Below are 19556 nucleotides of genomic sequence, written 5' to 3'. Positions count from 1 at the left end.
ACAAAAAGACAAGAGGAGCATTCCCTCAAAAATTTGAGCTCCATCAGAGCCTTCTACAGCCAACAGCCGGCCTCCTACTATTTCAGCCAGATTTGAACTTTTGTTCAAAATCTGATTTCCTATTTGAAATTTTGTTCAAAATCTGATTTCCTATTTGAACTCGTGAGATCTTAATTGGGGTTGGGTAGTTCCTACCTCGCCTTACGTCAAGAAGCTTGGGCATATTGCAAAATTTTGTCCTTTGCAATAAAAGTTGGATGCAATGGTTACGATAACTATTGAGGAGGACGATGACGTGGAGGTGAACAAGGCAACAAGCCATACCAACTTAATGGTGATGCTGGATATGGTTATGAGGGTGGTGAGGAAATCCAAAGTGTCAATCTTATATGGCTTGATACCATAGTTGTCATGGCGCCAAGGCGAACCAAGGCGGTGGAGGGTTGTATATGCGCTTAGGCGAGAAGGCGCCCGCCTTAAGGCGAACAAGTGTTATTTTTTATTTTTCCTATTTTCTAACATTATTTAGTAAGTTATAATATAAAAAATTAACATTAAGTCATATTAAGTTATAAAAAATCAACATTTAGAGAAATGCTCTTATTCTATAATAAGTTTGACTAGTCAAATGATTTTATTTTTACATGAGACTTTTTGTATTAGTTATAACATAAAACCAGCTTTCTAACAAGTCTAATATTACTTAAATCTGAGGGTCCGTTTGATAACGTTTCTGCCTTTTCTGTTTCAAGAAACGGCAGAAACAGAAATTGTTGTTTCTGAAAACAGAAACAGGTAAGAAAGGTGTTTGATAATTCTTGTTTCTGGAAATAGAAACGGGTAAGAAGGGTTTTAGAGGGTGAGTCTCTTTGTTCTTCCTTTCTTCCTTTCTTCCTTTCTCGTATCCGTTGAAAAACCTCTTACGGCTTTCATGGCTTCGAGCGACTCTCCTGTTCCTCTCCCTGCTCCTTCTTCAACATCATCTAGGGTTAGCTCAGGAATCGTTGGAAAAGCAGTTAATGCGCTTCTGAAATGGAATGAATCAAAGAAGAAAAAGCTGGAGAAAGCCCAGTTGTTAGAGCAAGATGACTTCCTCTATCTCATTCTAACCCTCAAGAAGATCCTTGCAAATGGTCGAACAGACCCTTACAAGATCCCTCTATCACACCCTCTCCACTCCCCAGAAGAGGAACTCTATCTCATCATCGACGATCGCTCCAAAAATCGTCTCACCTCTGAAGCCACCAAAAAGAAAATCCAGGCTTTCTGAGAACAAGAAAACACAGAAACACGTTTCTGGTAACGTTATCAAACGGGCCCTAAGTGTTTCTTGTCTAGAGAAACATTTCAATAATGCCAAAGAGAAATACATTGTTTCCCCTCTACCCATTTCCTTTTGATATCCTTATTTTTTGTATATTAACTTGTGAACTCAGAACATTTTCGTTGAGATGTAGATAAAGAATTCAACCTGTGAATCCCAGATCCACTGGCATGGTATTCGTTATGATTGCGATGACTTACTGAAATGATGATTTAATGGTGTTACTTGGAAAATAGAGATTCGGTCGTAAATTAAAAAAAGTCACTTTTTGGTTAATACTTTTGATCTGATTTGATATCTAGAAACTGGGAATAGTTGCAGGAGCCCCACATCCACCAGGTTATCACACATTGGAACATTTTTTTTTTTTGGTAGAAAATAATGCTAGCTGGTCGCACACCCCTGTGCCAATGAGGGGGTACATGTAGGCATAAATAGGTGGTGGGGTTATTATGAGAATTGGTGTATCCATTACCTGGATTAAGGCTGTGTTTGGTAGCCAAGAGAAGAAAAGAAAAGAGTAAAAATGAAATGAAAGGGAAGAAAAAAAAAATTATGAATGATTACCAATAAAGAAGAAAAAAAAAAAAAGGTTTTTCTATTTTCTTATGTATTTTTTGTAAGATTTCCAAATATGTGGGCTAACACAGTCCAAGATTTGTTTCCAAAACCGGTTTAGTGGTGTTGACTACAGATGGAGTAAGCAGAAAAGACCTAATATTGGTAAGTGATCTCTATAGAGATATTGGATTTTATTAGCACATCTTAATGGTATGAATACATATATTACCATGTGTGGACCTAAGGTATTATTTCCTTAATGGGAAAGAAATCCTAATTTCATTGCAGGGTTGGTCCCTATCCTCACCCCTATAAATAGTTATTACTGGCCCATTAAGTGAGTGACTAGAAAAAAAACCTAAAGTAAAAAAGGAAAGAGGGTAGATTAGACCAAAAACGGCATTCATGTTACAACAGGGGATTATTTTACTATAGCCATGGGTTAAGGTACGTTGTTCTTGTCTCTATAGCAATTGTATTGTATACGTATTTGATCTCCATGCATGTGTTGCGCATATGTTTTCTTTCATTTTTATGTTTTTTACAATTCTTCTTTTTGATAGATAATTGGGTCACTCCTCTTCCAATGCTCACTGGAAACCATGTGAGTCTTTCATGTGTCCTTTTTCAGCCAAGGCCTTGCCATTACACTGAGTTCAGAAGGTCAGAGGGGGGGAAAGTTAATTATGTGATTAGGGATAAAGGTATATTCAGGTTAATGCCTCAATGGATTATCCATATTGGAGGGTTTCACTTTGTTTTCGTTCCATTGGCAATGCCAAATGGTGGCCATGCTACCCCCTCCCCCCTCAATGCTTCCTGGAAGAAGCCATTTCCAAGCATCTTACCCTTAAAACCCAAATCATTTTGTTCAAATTCTCTCCCTCTTTCTCTCTCTTATTCTTAAATGGTATAATCAGTGCACAAGACTCCAGTAACTTTGTGGTCTTGAAAAGGTCGTACTGTATTTAGCCTTAACCCCCACTTCATACATGGATAGGCTTTCTTTTGTATAATTGATTAATTCTCAAGGAATCTCATTCTTAATGAATCTCTGATCACGAGGGCTCTAATCCTGTTCCCCTTCATATTTTCTCATGGTCCATAGTTGGCAATATATATGCAGCTATAAAATTGACATTATTATAAGTGGAGCAAGAGTTTGCAAAAACCATGTCTGGCCTGGAGTGTACATTTTTTTTTTTTTTTAATGGTGAAATGCCTACAGTATAAACTCAATTTCAGTATGGGAGATGTGTAGACAATGTGGAAGTGGTTGAAGATTTTATGCCAATCACTGGATTTTCATAATTTGTTACATCGTTATTGAGGTGAGGGTACTCTCCTCTTGTAGGTCTACAGTTGCGTTTGGTAGTCATTCAGTTGTTTTCAGGAATGATTACCCTAGTTGTTCACTTTTTTTGTGTTTGGAACAAAACCAAAATGACGGAGCAAGGTTTCGTCGTTCCATCATTTTGTGTTTCTAGCGTTTTTTTCAACAACAATAACACAACTCAGCCTTATCCCAACTGAATGGGGTCGATTACATGGATCCAAGGGCAAAAAAACACACACACACACACACACATACACACATTTGGCCATCCCACTCACGAATCGACAACCCGGATCATAGCATTCCAAGTAGCTCTGTTCGATACCATACTTGGGTGAAAACTTAACTTTTGCATGTCTCTTCTTACTAACTCATCAATGGTTATTTTTGGCCTACCCCTAGTCCTTTTAGCTCCATCCATATGCATCTGGTCACTCTTTTGTATTGGGCCATCCAAAGGCCTCGTTTGAACATGCCCAAACCATCGTAACCGACATTCTCTGAACTTATCTTGAATTGAGACAATTCTTAAATTGGTTATAGCTTGGTCATTTCTTATTCTATCCCTTAGGGTTTTTCTGCACATCTATCTCAGCATCCTCATCTCCGTCACATTCAACTTATCTACATTATGCTTATTAACTGCCTAACATTCTGCACCATACATCATAGTTGGTCTTATGACAGTCTTGTAGAATTTTCCCTTAAGCTTTAGAAGAATCCGTCGATCACAAAACACTCCAGACCCCCTCTCCATTTCATCCATCCTACTTTTTCATTAAAAAAAATCGAAAAACACCAAATTGACACCAAACGCTTTATTCCCTTTTTTTTTTTTGGTTTCTATATAACGAAAAAATGTCAGAAATATTTTTTTGAATGACTACCAAACAAAGCCTACCTATTTTGATGAATAATTTTGTGATCCAAGAGGGATACTGCTCTTGATGTGTGTAACCCTCTGTCATTGGCCGGATAAGTTGTATTCCCATTATTATTTTCGTCAAGATTTTCTTGACACAGTCAATCAGTCTCAGCCCAGTTCAATCAATCAGGGCTGGGTCTGGGCTGGGGCTTGGGCTTGGGCTTGGGCTTGGTCTGGGCTGAGTTTAGAGAACTTGGCCTGGGATGGGCTGGGATCTTGGGAAGTCCGGTCCAGTGACAACAGTGCAACATTCTTAAATTCCTAATCTCTGGCTACTGCCGGAGGAAGAAACATATATTTCTCCAGTCTCCACTTCCACAGCAACCGAAACCGGCACCACAACGACGTCCACTTCCACTGGGAGAGCTGCTTCAGTTCATTTCAATTCCTCTCATTTCCACTGGAAATCCAAACGAGAACGAGTGAAACAAGAAAATGAAACAAGAAAATGTCAGAGAAGGAACCACACGTTCTACCGATCCCCTGAAGACAGTCCTAATATGCCCAACTCCGCTTTCTTGCGGGGTTACCTCAGAAATGGCGCTTACTTGATCATGACTCTGAGACCAAAAGCTTTGCAATTACCGTTCTATTCGTATCCTCGAAGCCCTAAAACGTTGAAAACTACTACAGTCTACGGAGCTATGAAGGATCGAGCTCAAGCGTACAGCACTGTATACGCTCCCCCACGGTTGAGGTCCGTCATCATTTCCTCCGCTTCCTATGACGTCTCCAATCGTTCTCCAGACTTCGATTGGCGGCACAGACAGGGTCTCGTCTATAGCCCCAAGGACAGTTCTTACCCTTACTTGCAGCCGCAGCAGAACTTTCAGTATGGTCGGTACGCTTACGATGATTACTCAGACGATGACTGTGACCGGGAAATTGAGTCGTCGTCGCAAGTGGTGAGCTCCCCCCCCCTCCCTTTTCTTTCTTTCTTACCTTCTTTCTTGTTCTTTAAAAAGAAAAAAAAAGGAGGGATTTGATGGTGCAGATTTGTTTGAATTGTAAGTATTTATTACTTCTTGTGCGTTGAGTATGAAGAAACATTAAGAGTACCTTTGCTATGTTTAATCATTGATTCCCCTTTCTAGTGCAAGTTTAGCGTTCTACTTTATAAATTGGCCCCTCTGCATCGAACTGAGTAGAATGTCAAGTTGTACAGAGATTTCTTTGGAAGCTAGTCCTGCGAATAATTCATGGTGGCTTCATCCTATTACCCATATCTTGGCCTGTGAAATATTCTCAAACCAAACCCAATATTTACTGGGTTCTACGGGGAGACATTGTAAACAAAAAAGTAATAAAGAAGAACTTGTAAAGTCCCACAGCAAACTCATAATTTTTTTTTTTTAAAATATATTGTCCTTTACAGGAGCTAAGAGTCCTTCATTGCTTAAAATACTGTCATGGCAGCATCTAATGCATTTGAATCATCATAGCTTTTGTCTCTTCGCACAAGTTTAATCCAGGTCTTTTGGTCTTCACCTTGTCCTCTGCACAGATTCAACTTCCACCATATTTACTTGCACGTGGCCAAGCTAGTTTGATTTGCTACATTCATTAACACTCATCTTTCTCAATATTCAGCACTAATTATGTGAACAAGATTCAGCTCCTTAGAGCATTTGCTAGTTTACTGGCTGTCTTCTAAACTTTGCCCTGTAGTTTTAAAGCTAGTTTTCCAGTGTCTTTCACTCATAAATCTAGAAGCTTCTCTCAATTTCATCCACCCCAACACTAATTCTATGGCATCATTCTCATCGATCGCTTCATTCCTGTATGTAATTGATCTTGGATAGTGATAATTCTTCTTTTGGGCATATCATGGTAAGGAATAATGTTTGCCCCTATTTTCATTTTGAAATTGCACTCTATATATTACTTTCCATTTTTCTCTTCTTATTGGCGTCTACAAATATCACTGCCTTTCCTGAAGGATTATTATAATATTATCTCACTATGCATCTCAGCTTGCTGTAATTAAAAATATTATTTATCTAACATGGAGAATGAGTTTAAATCAAAGGATACTCTGCTTACACCTGTAAATTCTTTAGATGTTAGACCCTGATCATCAAATGCTTCCCTATATCAGTAATTGCTTCCCTATATTAGGGGAATAAGTGAAGGAATATGTGGAGAAATAGGAATACCAGCATCCATTTTACGACTCTCAGCCGAGAAGTATGGTGTAGTTTCAAAAAATGTAACATCAGCAATGACAAAGTGTTGACGCGTTATAGGATCATAATACCTATAACCTTTATGAGTGCGGGCCTATCCAAGAAACACACACTTGGTAGCGCGCGAATAATTTATCAATACTAGTGTGAAGGTTGTGAATATAACATATACAAACAAACACCCGTGGGGGTAAACCGAACAAAGAAGATCTGCAAAAAAACCACAAAAAAGAGAGATTGGTTTGCAAGAACAACATATGGCATAATATTTATTAAGTAGTAAGCATTAAGGACTCCTCAAATACTTGGCAACATGCATACAAAACATTAAAGAATGAAAGACCTCTAGCAAGTGCTGGTTTTTCTGCTCAGCGACACAATTCTGTTGGGGAGTATAAGTGCAACTAGTTTAATGTATCATGCCATGATCATAATAGAAGTTAGATTTTTCATGTTGGGTGTATTCCGAAACATTATCAGAATAAAAAAACTTCAATTGACACGCCAAACTGAGTCTTAATTTCAGAATAAAACTGTTTAGATCAACAACAACAAACTCAGCCTTATCCCAACTTGATGGGGTCGCTACATGGATCCATGCTAAACAAAATAGGAAAATTTGAGGTCAAAAGAAAATAGCAAATGTGAAAGTAAAAAGGAAAGAGGCACAACCCAACAAGTCAGGAGAATCTTAGCTAAATGGGGTCGACTATATGGATCTTTGCCCTCTAATTGCCTTTATCAAAGTTCATACTTGGCACAAGACCTAGACTATATATGTCATTCCTCACTACTTCTCCTTGGTCATTTTAGGCTTGCCACTAGCTCTGTTAGCTCCTTCAATCGCAATCAGATCACTCGTTACTGGGGTGCCCCTAGCCATTGTTGAACATTGCCATACAACCTCAAATAACTTTCTTGGAGTTTGTCATTGATCGGGGAAACTCCAAAATCAGCTCTAATACTTTCATTCCTTACTTTATCCTTCCTAGTCTTGTTGCACACTCATCTTAACATCCTTATCTCTGCTATACATAACTTCTCTACCTCCTGTGACTAAGCATAATTCGATACGGGTTCCTTTATCCTTAGCGGCTAATAGAGATTGGTGACTTAAAAGGAGGAAGTGTACATGCAGCCTTCACGTGGTTTCAATTTTCTTTCAACTGAAGGAAAGGTGTGACTTCTCAGGAAGGCATTGTATCGTCTCAAACAGTCCCCAATGGTTTGGTTCAAGAGGTTAGTTAGGTAGGCTATTTTGAAGAATGAGTTTTCTCAGAGTCAAGATGACCCCACCTTATTCACTTGGTGATGTAATGGTACCATTCCAACACTAATTATCTATGTTGATGACATTATGGTGATTGGAGATGACATGGCTGAGACAACTAGGCTGAAGACCTACTTGGCCTAACAGTTTGAAATCAAATATCTTGGATACTTGAGAAGTATTTCTTGGGAATTGAAGTGTCAAAGGTCTAAGAAGGGGATGAACATATGCCAAAGGAAGTTTGTGTTGGATCTGTTGAAAGAGGCAGAGATGTTGGGTTGCAAATCTGCAAATTCTCTTATTGAGCAAAATCATAGGCTAGGAGAAGATTGTGGTCCTTCCGTTGTTGATGCAGGGAAATACCAGAGACCAGTGGGAATAACCACTTGAGGATAGAAGGCTACATAGATGGCAATTTGGGATGGATCCATCTTAGATAGATGGTCTACATCCGGCAATTGCACATTTGTTGGTGGAAATTTGGTCACACGAAGGAGCAAAAAATAACCTGTTATGGCTACGTAAAGTGGAGAGGCAGAATTTAGGGCAATGGCTTATGGAGTTTGTGAACTTATATGGTTGGTCCAGGAGTTAGGTTTTGACATCGAAGGACATATGTGGCTCTACTGTGATAACAAGAGAGTTATTAACATTGCTCACAATCCAGTGCAGCATAATAAGAAAAGGAGAAGATCGACTATGGCTTCATTTGCACCTTTTTGGGAAGATTGTTGATCAATTGGCAGACATTTTCACATCATCACTCACCAGTTTAGTACCCTTTTATGCAAGCTAGGAATGCATGACATTTATTCTCCAGTTTGAGGGGGAGTGTTAGAGTTTATGTAATAAGGGTACTTTAGGAACTGGTATATTATCTTCTTGTCTTATATTGTATTTTTCTTTTTTCCTTTTACCTCCCTAGGGAGGTGTATGTAATTCCTTACATCTTATTAGTGAAGTAATATAGTTGTCGTAGAGAATTTTTTCTCTACAACACACATTTTACCATTGTCTTCTCCTTCTCCAACCTTCCATTCTCTTGTTCTCTTACTCTCTTTCCATCTTTATGTTCTAACTAGTCCCACTTAATGGAGTCAAAAGCTTTATGGATGTTAATCTAAAGGAGGGCAGCAGGGGAGTGGTATTTTCTATAGAACCTTTTAACGATTTCCTGGTAAAGAATGATGTTGTCTGTAATGCTATGTCTAGTAATGAAGGCAGATTAATCGGGGCTAACAAGGGAGTCAACTACAACCTGGATACTATTAGCAAGGATTTTGGCTATGAATTTATAAAGGAGATTATAGAGGGAGATTGGCCTAAAATACACCATGGAGGTGGCTCCCTCTTTCTTTGGAATAAGGCACAGGAAAGTGTGATCAATCCCATGGATCTGAGAGAATGAGGAAGAAACTACAGATAGATTTAAAGAGGGCTGACTTGATTATGTCCCAGCCATGGTTCAAGAACTCGGCGAGATCTCGCTGAGATCTCGTTATTTCCAAAAGGAGAGATGGCCCACTGGCGAGGCAGAAAACCGACCAAATCTTGAGCAAGATTTTGAGATCTCGCCAGATCTTGCCAGATCTTGCTAAATCTCACCAATATCTCGCCAAATCTCGCCTCTCTTTCTACTTTTTTGAAGAAAAAACACCAAGGAGCAAGGACTTTGGTGCTTTTGCTTGACGATCTCCAGTCCTACACTCATTGAAGCTTAAAGAGTAGAGAATATTACCTCCTCATCTACATTTGGAGTTACTTTTCTTGTATATGATGTCTTTTAAATTCTTATGATTATGTTGTGTCATGTGTTGATTTTGGAATGTCGATTGTGGAATAGAGCATACTAGCCTAAGGTCCAAAGAGTCGGAGACTACTTACATAGGGTACGAAGTCAAAGTACCATTTTGAGTTTTTTTTTCTTGCTAATCTAATGTTTCTATTATGTTTAGAATGGCTAAAATAGGGTAAATACACAGTTTCAGGGCCTAAAAAGGCCATATGCCTACCGAGATCTATCAGCGAGTCAACCGCCCAAAAAATACAAGGTTTCGGCGAGATCTCGCAAGATCTCGTTTTTTTGGGATAGCGAGATGGCTGGCGAGATCGAGTTTTAAAACCTTGGTCCCAGCAAGAGGAGAAGAATCCCATACTAAAATCATCAGGGCTAGGGCCTTTGTTAGCCTTGGGAGAAAGAATCGCAACATAGATTTCGTCCTTTGAAGGGATAGCTTGGAGTGAGGGGAGAAGATGGAGGGAAATGAATTTGTTGAGTAAACTAGAGGGGATGGGGGTGGCAGGGGAGGGTGGAATTGTGGAATTGTGGAACAGATCAGAGAAGTATCCCGAGGCTTCAACTTTGATATCATCTGGGCAATGAAGAGGGACCCATTTAATGTTCTGTATAAATCAAAATCTGCAAACCAGGTTGCTTCAACACCACCGTCAGACCCAGGTTCAGATCCACCAAGCTCTCTTATAGCAGGTTTCTCAACTTGATTTTTGCCACCCTTGAGAGGGCTGGTAGTTGCAATTAACTGCCTGAAAACCCACATCGATTGGGTATCTCAGGAGGGTAATCCCATCTTCGAATTACACTCCTTCTCTGCCGGTGGTTTGAAGTTCATGCTAAGTGGTTGAAGACAACCTCATGGTTGTACTTCTAATCCCTTCATAATTGTTTTCCTGGAATACCCCTCCCTGATCTATTAATCCCTTGTGTCCTTATTTTTTTCCCCCTCTTCCTAGTTTGTCCCTTCTATACAACTTCACTGTTACCCACATGTTGTTCCCTTTCTTTGTTAGCTTGACATCCACTAATTACATATTTGCCATCCACTTGATTATTTGAGTGGTGTAGTATCCGGGTGGGCTCATAATGGACCCAGTAGGGTATTTTGTGACCTGGTGCTGCATCACTTTGTGAGTTATTTTAACCCCTTTCAATTTCACTTTCCATAATTACCTCTCCTTTTATCTCTATTTCACTCTTATCCTTTGTTTTATTTTACTTTCAAGTCCGTCCCTAAACTATAATATGCTTTTTATGTCTTCTCTTCTTTACGGCTTTACCTACCAAGTAACCCTTGGAAAATTCTCATTTATTAGAAGTTTGCCACTCCCCATTTGTAACCTTTGTTATATTTACTTGGAACTGCCATTTTCTCTCTACTTTTGGCTAATGTACATTTGGGTGTGCCCATAGCGAAACCCAATTAGGACATTTTAACACTGGGATCGCATCAGACTCTCCTCGATAAAGTGGCTGGATAAGAAGTGAGGAAAACAACTATTTTGGAGATCCTCCTAATGAGTAATGATGATGCTGATATAGTGCCTGTAATTCCAACAATGCCATTATGTATAATAACAAGGAATTATTGCATGCAGTATTGGCTATTTTCGCATTAAATTGATGGTTTTTTGCTGGAACTTGCCAATTGCTTTCAGTTAGTTCTATTAACCAATTTTTGTTCTTTAAATTGATTTGTTGTTTTACTAAAAAAAATTAATTTGTTGTTTTCATTCATAATACATGTTTGACTATGGTCCCCCAAAAAAAAAAAATCCTGCTGCCAACACACATTTAATTTTCAGAGTGCTGCTACACTTGATAACATTGATGACTGGAACTGGAAGTTAACCATGCTTATTCGCAACAAAGATGAACAAGAGGTGGTTTCAAGGGAGAGGAAGGACCGACGTGATTTTGAGCAACTTGTGGCATTGGCTAGCAGAATGGGTTTATATAGGTATGTCACGTATGTCAGGCGATACCAAATATTCTTAATATGTTGTGTATATTGTACTGTGTGCTGATTTAAAAAAAAAAATTAAACTTTGGCAGCCGTCAATATGATAAGGTGGTTGTCTTTAGCAAGGTCCCGTTGCCAAACTACAGACCTGACCTAGATGATAAGCGGCCAAAGAGGGAGGTAATTGCCTCTAACTTAGCAACACAAATGTACTGCCACTATTGTTGTACAAAGTTAATTAATCCTCGGGCAAAGAAATGGCTGGTTTCTGTTTAAGTACAACTAAAAGAAATTTGTGGATTTTTGAGTTCTTTACATTAATTACCCTCAATATTTTCCAACTCAGGAGGCAGAATTAAGTTTTTTGCAAATTTTTTATTTTCCCTTGTCTATGTGTCATTGCTTTTTTTTTTTTATTTTAAATTTTATTATATAAGTGAAAATATTGATTTCTTTTCCCTGTGTTATCATGAATTGACAGGTGACTATATCCTTTGGTTTACAAGGAAGAGTGGATGCTCAACTTAGAGAGTACCTTTATCGAAAGCCCATGAAAAGGAAAACTTTTCCAAATGCAGCCTTTTCAAGAACAAGCAGCAGTGGCAGTATTGCAACAGATGAAGGGTTTTTTGAGCAACCAGAGTCCCAGATACCCAATAGTGTCGTCTTGGAGAAAATCCTTAGACGGAGAAGCTTGCAACTTCGTAATCAGCAACAAGCTTGGAAGGTTTATTTTATGTTGATAAATTTCACAGAGAACATTCTTCCTGTTCTTATTTATTGAGCTGTCGTCTTGTGGGTTGTCATTTCTTTTCCTTTATGATCAAGACTTGGCATTTTAATGGGCTATGATTTCATTATCATTGCACTAGAACCATGTCTGCACTTGCTCGGGGGATATTGCTTACTGATGATGTGTAGTTGTATGGTCAATTATTAAGCAGTTACCAGTGCTTGAAATTTGGCATGACCAAAAACATGCAGTTTCATCGAAAACATTTTGCCATCTGTATTTCGTGCTTTTCTCTCTCCTCCATACTCTCTCTCTCTCTCTCTCTCTCTCTCTCTCTCTCTCTCTCTCTTTTAAATTTTGTTATCAAAATCATAAAATATTATTCTTTTATGTTTTAGCTGGTGTGGAGGTAATTGGCAGTTCATCCTCTTATCGGTTTCTTATGATTGCGATGACGAGACTTAATTATCTGGTTGAATTACTGCTGATTTTTGGAACCTGCAGCTTAAAACTTATTAGAATAAAATTTCTTCTGGTCCCTTCCTCCCTAAGATGTATGTGATCTACATGTAAAGAATTGAACGATTCCAGCTGTGTAGGTTTGAAAGTAACAAATCTAAACCTGTAAAATCTGAATGGAAACGAGCAGTGATCTGTTTTGTACTAAGAAATACAAATGAAAGAGATGCCCAAAACATGGCATGCCTTCCACATTATCAAACAGATCCCTAGGGAAGAGGATCATGTTGGCCCTTGCAAACTGCTCGATGCACTTTCTCCCTTCAACCCTTTGAGAGAAATGTGGCGTAAGGAAGGGTAAACTCTTCTGATTGTAGACCACATAATTATAATCAGTGTTCAATCTGTTGCTTGTTGACAGGAATCCCCTCTAACATAGGAACGTCGGCGAAGATCAGATGTCAGGGATTGATACCTTGTACATCCCTTTAAAATCACAACCCAAACTATGGCTCGTAGGTCCTGAAACATGGTTAGAGTTCTTGCTCTTCCAGAGTGGTATCTTATTAATGGCTTGGGTCCCCTGGAAGAAGGCCTTCTTTGCTCTCCACTAGGCTTAATTTCTTTCTTTAAGTCATCATACATGACATTTGCCTTCCCTTTTACCCCAGTTCGCTCTTTTGGTATCTACTGCTTAAGCTTATTTTCTATAGCTAGCCATTGTTTCTTTGTTCGTAGATCAGCTAGGGTGCTAATCTAGGAAACACTTAGGTGGAGTAAAGCTGATCTATGAGCACTGCTGTATGCTAGCGGCGCTGTCACAGCTTGCCACCAAAGGCCCACAGGCCTAGCTCACCAGCCCATGGACTTAGGCCATTGGGCTAAGCAATGTTAAGGTTTTAGACCTTTTTACCAACGTGTAGGAAGTCTAGATACATGTAGGGAAAGTCCATAGTCTAGACCTTTCTACTATTGTGAAGGAGGAATCTAGACATTTCTAAGGAAGTCTCTAGAAGCTAGAAAAATCTAGAGATATGTAAATACTAGAAGTGTAGGAGATTCTAGTACTTGTACATAGTAGATATTCTACAATCCTCCACTAAGGAGGTGGGAAGTTTCTAGTCTCCTTAACTACAAAGTTTCTAGCCATTCGATGGAGGATACTTATAACAATCCTAGGTATTCTTTGTAACCTTGGATGCCTATAAATAGGTATTGCCTCATTTGGCAAAGGCATCCACCAATCCAACAATCCACCGAGCATTTAGGCAATTGAGCACTCGAGCATTATACTCAAAGCTCTCTAATACAATACAAAGTTCTTTCACTCAAACTCTCTTGTGTCCACTACTTTTCCCAAGTCCTTTAAGGAGCATAATAAGGCTGACTTAGTGCTAGTGAGAGTGCTAAGTGCTAGCGCGGTTACTTAGAAATGTCTAAGGTTGTGACAGCACGCCATAGTTTTTCAGCTTCAAAGAGTTGCAATCAAAGATATTGAAGGAATCTTTCCCTTCCCCTTCATTCTCCCCTTCCTATTCATTTGGAAGGAAACGGAAATCGACCCCAACAACTGGTCATCATTCCTGGCTGGATGGTGTTTTTCCCTCACTCTCACATGCTTTATATAGGCCCAAAGTGCGAACAGGACTTCTTATGCCAGTCATGCCCAACAAGGAAATGTGCTACCGGGTTACCGTATTTCGGGCATCGGCTGTACTTTTTTTTTCTTTCCCTGATTAGGTGCTCTCTTTGAGCTGTCTATCTCTATTTGCCCGTGATCTCCTAGGTTTCAAATCTCTCCTGACCACAACCAGCCCAAGGGGAAGGACCTTTACCTATGGGGGTAGGAAAATCATGATCGGGATTGTGGACACAAAGTCCCTAGGTATATCCAGATGTCCAAAATCTGGCTGGTTAATGTAATCTGAAAACCCATAATATGGATCTCAGATACAAGTAGGACCAATTTTCAAGTATGTGATCAGATATGAGATAAAGGAAGCAACTGTGATTGTTAAGGGAAAAATCATCCATGGAAGGGTAGGGAAAAGTGATTAGATTGATTTGCTTGGGATGAAGGAGAGAGAACATAGTTGTCAAGGCATCGCCTAGGCACCATGACCAAGGCGCCTAGACGCTGTGACAACTATGAGAGAAAAGAAGAGAATAGAAGAGGAGGGAAAAAATCGGGTATGGGTAACAGGGTAACGATTCCCGTATGCATTTCTCAAAAACACCAAAACTCTTCAAATATTTCATATTCTTTATCCAAATCATCTCTAATTGACGGAGGGTGTATTATGTATAAAGACTGTCAATAATTCCTAATTTAACTCACAAAAGGGCTCTTATTCATACTCACACATTCAATAAAGTAAACAAACTCAAAACAGAACTTTGTCTAGCTATTAAGTATTCTAGTCTAACTCTAATACTTGCTACTAATCCCTTGTACTTATTCTATCCCCACTTTATGGGCTTATAAATTAGGTCATTAAAATCAAACCTAAAAAAATTAAAGGTCCAACCTATAATATAACTACTCAAAGGTCGATTTCAGCCTGTTGGACTACCACAATCACCTTATGGGCTTCCCAAGCTTGCACAATAGGCCTCCATATGGGACTAATGTCTAATGCAACTCCATCAATTGCTCTGGTGTTGAGAAAAACTCACCCTTGAGATTTGTAGCAAGACATTGGGAAGAGTGTCTCATGCTCCACACCACTTTCACAAATTAGGTTCAAATAATAAAGCATTGATGGTGCACAAGGTAATTTAGGCGGTGAGGTGACTGAGGCGTTTGAGGGTCTTTCGGGGTGCTTTGGCAATAGGACGGGCATAAGGCGTTGCCTTGTTGAATAAAGCGTTCATGTGTTTTTTTTTATACAACCATTCTATTTGACTCAAATCCTAGTTGAATCCTACTAATATAGTAATATGCTAAATAAAGATTACAGATTCATACTTCATACCAATGCAATAATACATAAGCCAATTTGGTTTTCCAAATAAATGGAAGGCACTAGGCAGTAATAAGGAGCTGCATATAAGGTTATAAGCATATTCATCCAATCTGGTTTTCCAAAGAACATGGTAGACAATAATATATTTTCAAAATAAAAATAAAAATCAGTAGCCTCATATTTATACAGAAAACAATATTTTCTTTAAATCAATAGCCTCACATTTATGCAGTAATTGGCTCTTAACACTAGCCTTAGGTCTTCACTCTTCACTAATATTAAGAATCAAACCAAAACAGCAGATTGAATTAAAAACAGAACCACAAGAATGACAGAAGAAAATGAAGAAGAAAGAAGGGAGAAGAAAGAAGAGAAAAAAAAGAGACAGGTATAGAGCTATCACCTTAGGTTGAAGAAGAATGAAGAATAGAAGAAGAAGAAAAAAAACAGACTAGTTTAAATTAGTTTAAGGTCATACACCTGCCAATCACAAATTGATATTTGGAATCTATCGAAATTAGTTTTAAAAAATTATAAATTCTAAAATGCACATAAGGCGACCGCCTTGGGTAAAAGGCATCATAAGGCATATAAGGCGCCGCCTTATGTGTTGTCTCTAAGGCGCCCTACTGCCTTAGACCCTTTGAGCTGCCTCAGCGCCTAGGCGTCACCTTACTAGCGCCTTGGCGATGCCTTAATAACTATGGTGCACCCTCATCTTGAAATATGCGAGAATAGCAAACTCAATATGTAGAACATCCATCACTGCAATAGAGTCTGTTGTTGCTTCCCCGTATTAATCTCTTGTCGCCCTTTACTGTTACTTCTTGTCCCACATTAGAGTGGTCTTCCTATTGTGTTGATCCTTTTGGCTCTTCCTGTGGCTGCGTTGTTGGTTCCATCACTTTTGGCTTTGAGCAGGCTTTGTTATCCAATACCTTCAAAATGAACATCTATCTTAGATGGCTAGGCTTTGGGATGTATAAATTCCTATTGCGATCAACTATGCCTTTTCGCTCTTCTAACCATTGCTGACCAACTTTAATGATGTGTTTGAAAGATTCACAAAGCTCACAATAAGCACCATCACAATATTAGGAAATTGAAAATTCGACGAAATCATCGTCTTCAGACTCAATGATAGAAATCTTGTTGGTCTTTGATAACATCTGCACCATAGACCATGGGATGAAATTGTTACTCTACCTGCCATCTATGAGTAAAATTGCAATTTTTCTGTTGGGCAAACAAACTCTTGTCTTAAAAACATAGGTATCTACTATCCATTAATGCAATATGAAAATCCAAATTATGGATCTTAGATGCAAGCAGGCCCAGTGATCGAATTTGATCACAGATTTGAGATAATGGAAGCATCTGCGTTGTTAAGCAAAGAAATTAGATCAATGGGAAAGGAGGGAAAAGAGATGAGATCAATTTGCTTGGAAGGAAGAAGAGAGAAGAAGAGAATAGAAGAGAACGAACGAAATCAGGTATGAGATAGCAATTCCATATACACTATTCAATAACACTAAAACTCTTTTAAAAACTCATATTTTTTACACAAATCATTTCTAATTGACGTGGGAGTGTATTACATATATGAAGACCTAGAATTCCTAATTTGACTTATATAGGAATCCTAATCACACTTACAAACTCAGTAAAGGAAACAAATTCAAAATAGAATTCTATCTAGCTATTAAGTATTCGTATCTAACTCGAACATTGGGTGTGTATGGCAATGTTTAAAATAAATAAATAAATAAAAAAACTTGTATTTTTGTATGTGTGTGTGTAACAAAACCTGTTTGTGATGTATTGACGTCCGATCTGTTTTTCTTGGAATGAACTAGGTAAAAAAACATATTTTTTGGAATTTTGAGAAATAGATTGAAAGTAGTTTTTAAAAAACAAACAAAATTTGGCAACAAAAATGACTAAACATATAATTTGCATTCCATACCATAGTTGTCATGGTGCCAAGGCGAACCTCTTTCTCCTCCTCACCCCCATCATCAGTGCCACCATCACCACTTCTATTAATTTGCATTCCATACCATAGTTGTCATGGTGCCAAGGCGAACCAAGGTGTTGGAGGGCTGACTAAGCGCTTAGGCAACAAGTCACCCGCCTTAAGGCAGACGAGGTGACCAAATGTTATTTTTATTTTTCTTCTTTTCTAATATTATTTAGTATTACATATACCTTGTATCATAAAAAAATCAACATTAAGCCACCTCAAGTCATCAAAAATCAACATTAAGCCACATCAAATCGTAAAAAATCAACATTTAGAGAAATGCTCTTGTTCTATAATAAGTTTGACTGGTCAAATATTTTATTTTTGCATGAGATTTTATGTATTAGGTATGACATAGAACCAGTTTTCCAAAAGTCTAAGATTACTTAAATCTGAGTTATAATGACAAAGTTGTATTTTGGTCAAACTTATTTTGAAGTGCGCAAATGCTGTTAAAATCACCTGAATCAAAGTAATTTTATGAACATAAAAAAAAAAGAAAAAAAGAAAAAAAAAAAAGATTACTTACCGGACTTTTGATTTTTAGCAATGTTTTACCATGATAAGATTTATAAAAAAATTTCAGAATTGAGAAAAATCCAAACATTTGAATGTTGAAAATTGCCCCTACAACAAAAAATCCAATTTTTGTTCTGGGATGGGGGGTTAGCATGTAGTGCAATAAGGCGATAGTCGCCTAGGCCCTAGGCAAACCATCTAGATGCCAAGGCCGCACCTTGACAACTATGTTCCATACGGGTTTCTGTTCTTTTTTAGTGGCCAAAATACTTTTTTTCTGCAGTTTTACTATATAACATTTTCTTTTTGTACAGAAGTATTCCAAATTAAAATAAGCACTATTCTGACTCGGAAATACTAGTTTGGAACAGAAATGTTGCCATACAGAGCCTTAACTACTACTCCTGTGTCTTAACTTTATCCCCACTTTATGGGCTTATAAAGTAGGTCCATTACCCCACCCCCACCCCCACCCCCACCCCAAAGGGCCCAACCTATAATATAATTACCCAAAGGTTAATTCAGCCCATTGGACTGTCACCAACACCTTATGGGCTTCCCAAGCTTGTGCATTGACCTCCATACGTAATTAATATCTAATGCAATTGCGTCACATGTATTCCTCTTTCTCATTAGAATCAAATTGCATCACTTATCAGCCCAACCCTAATTAAAATTACTTATTTGGCAAAACTATCCAGTAGAAAGAGGAATTAGAAGAAGTAACTAATCACTGAAAACTTTACACACACATATATATATATATATATATAGTGAGAGGATTTCCTATGCTGTCATTGTGGTAAGGAATTTGCACGCCGCTCCAGTGGCTCTCTTGAAAAAGGTATCATTCACATGGGGCCCACATATTCCCATAGTAGGACTGTAGGAGAGAAAAATTGCAATCTGGTAGTGTGGGAAAGCTTTTATATATATATATATATTGCCCCTTCTTTGTAGTCTAGGGAACTATGGGTTATATATAGATATATGACCTCTGAGTGGTCATATGCAGGTTCATTGACTCAGGCACCCCTCAAAACAGTCAAATGAAATGACCTCAAACCAAAATTGCTTGAAAACTACATACGACCACCGAAACTATTCTGATTACCTCAAGAAACACCAACTCGTGCTATGACCCTTCCATCATTGAAAATAGATCTTTACTCAAGCAGTCTCAAGTAGAGATATTGATGTAACTAAATGTATGTATGATAGGGTTAGAGCTATGGGGATGACAAATAAGTGAATTTTCGGTTACAGCTGGACTACATTAAGGATCAGCATTGGCCCATGGTTTTTCTTCTCCTATTTGTAAGGGCGGCGCTTGGTCCAACGGTAAGGTACGAATGTTGCAATCTGGTGGTCAAGCGGTTGAAACAGTCTCTCGACATTCTCGGGGTAAGGTTGTGTTGTTCTTGGCCCCCAAACCTCGCACATGTGGGAGCCTTGTACACTAGGTACGCCCTTCTTTTTTTTTTTTTCCTTATTTG

General features: G+C 38.5%; 2 protein-coding genes across 3 annotated transcripts in view; both read left to right on the top strand.

The window, feature by feature from the left end:
* Positions 1 to 931: 931 nt before the first annotated feature.
* Positions 932 to 1532, top strand: LOC122081591. Its single transcript, XM_042648767.1, has 2 exons — positions 932 to 1261; positions 1458 to 1532. The coding sequence occupies exons 1-2, from the start codon at positions 932 to 934 to the stop codon at positions 1530 to 1532; spliced, it is 405 nt and encodes a 134-aa protein (XP_042504701.1).
* A 2810-nt stretch (positions 1533 to 4342) lies between these two features.
* Positions 4343 to 19556, top strand: part of LOC122081408 (DExH-box ATP-dependent RNA helicase DExH3-like) — a 34217-nt gene continuing 19003 nt past the window's right edge. The window contains exons 1-4 of one of the 2 annotated variants that reach the window (XM_042648528.1): positions 4343 to 5051; positions 11203 to 11357; positions 11453 to 11540; positions 11842 to 12087. In XM_042648528.1, coding sequence (XP_042504462.1) covers positions 4647 to 5051; positions 11203 to 11357; positions 11453 to 11540; positions 11842 to 12087 — 894 coding nt within the window. In that variant the 5' untranslated portion in view covers positions 4343 to 4646. Of the gene's footprint in view, positions 5052 to 11202; positions 11358 to 11452; positions 11541 to 11841; positions 12088 to 19556 lie in introns of those variants that run through there. The other variant, XM_042648529.1, reaches the window with a different exon arrangement.

Source organism: Macadamia integrifolia, chromosome 6 (assembly GCF_013358625.1).
Source record: "Macadamia integrifolia cultivar HAES 741 chromosome 6, SCU_Mint_v3, whole genome shotgun sequence".
Classification (NCBI taxonomy): domain Eukaryota; kingdom Viridiplantae; phylum Streptophyta; class Magnoliopsida; order Proteales; family Proteaceae; genus Macadamia; species Macadamia integrifolia.
This window is presented reverse-complemented; position numbering and strand designations above follow the sequence as displayed.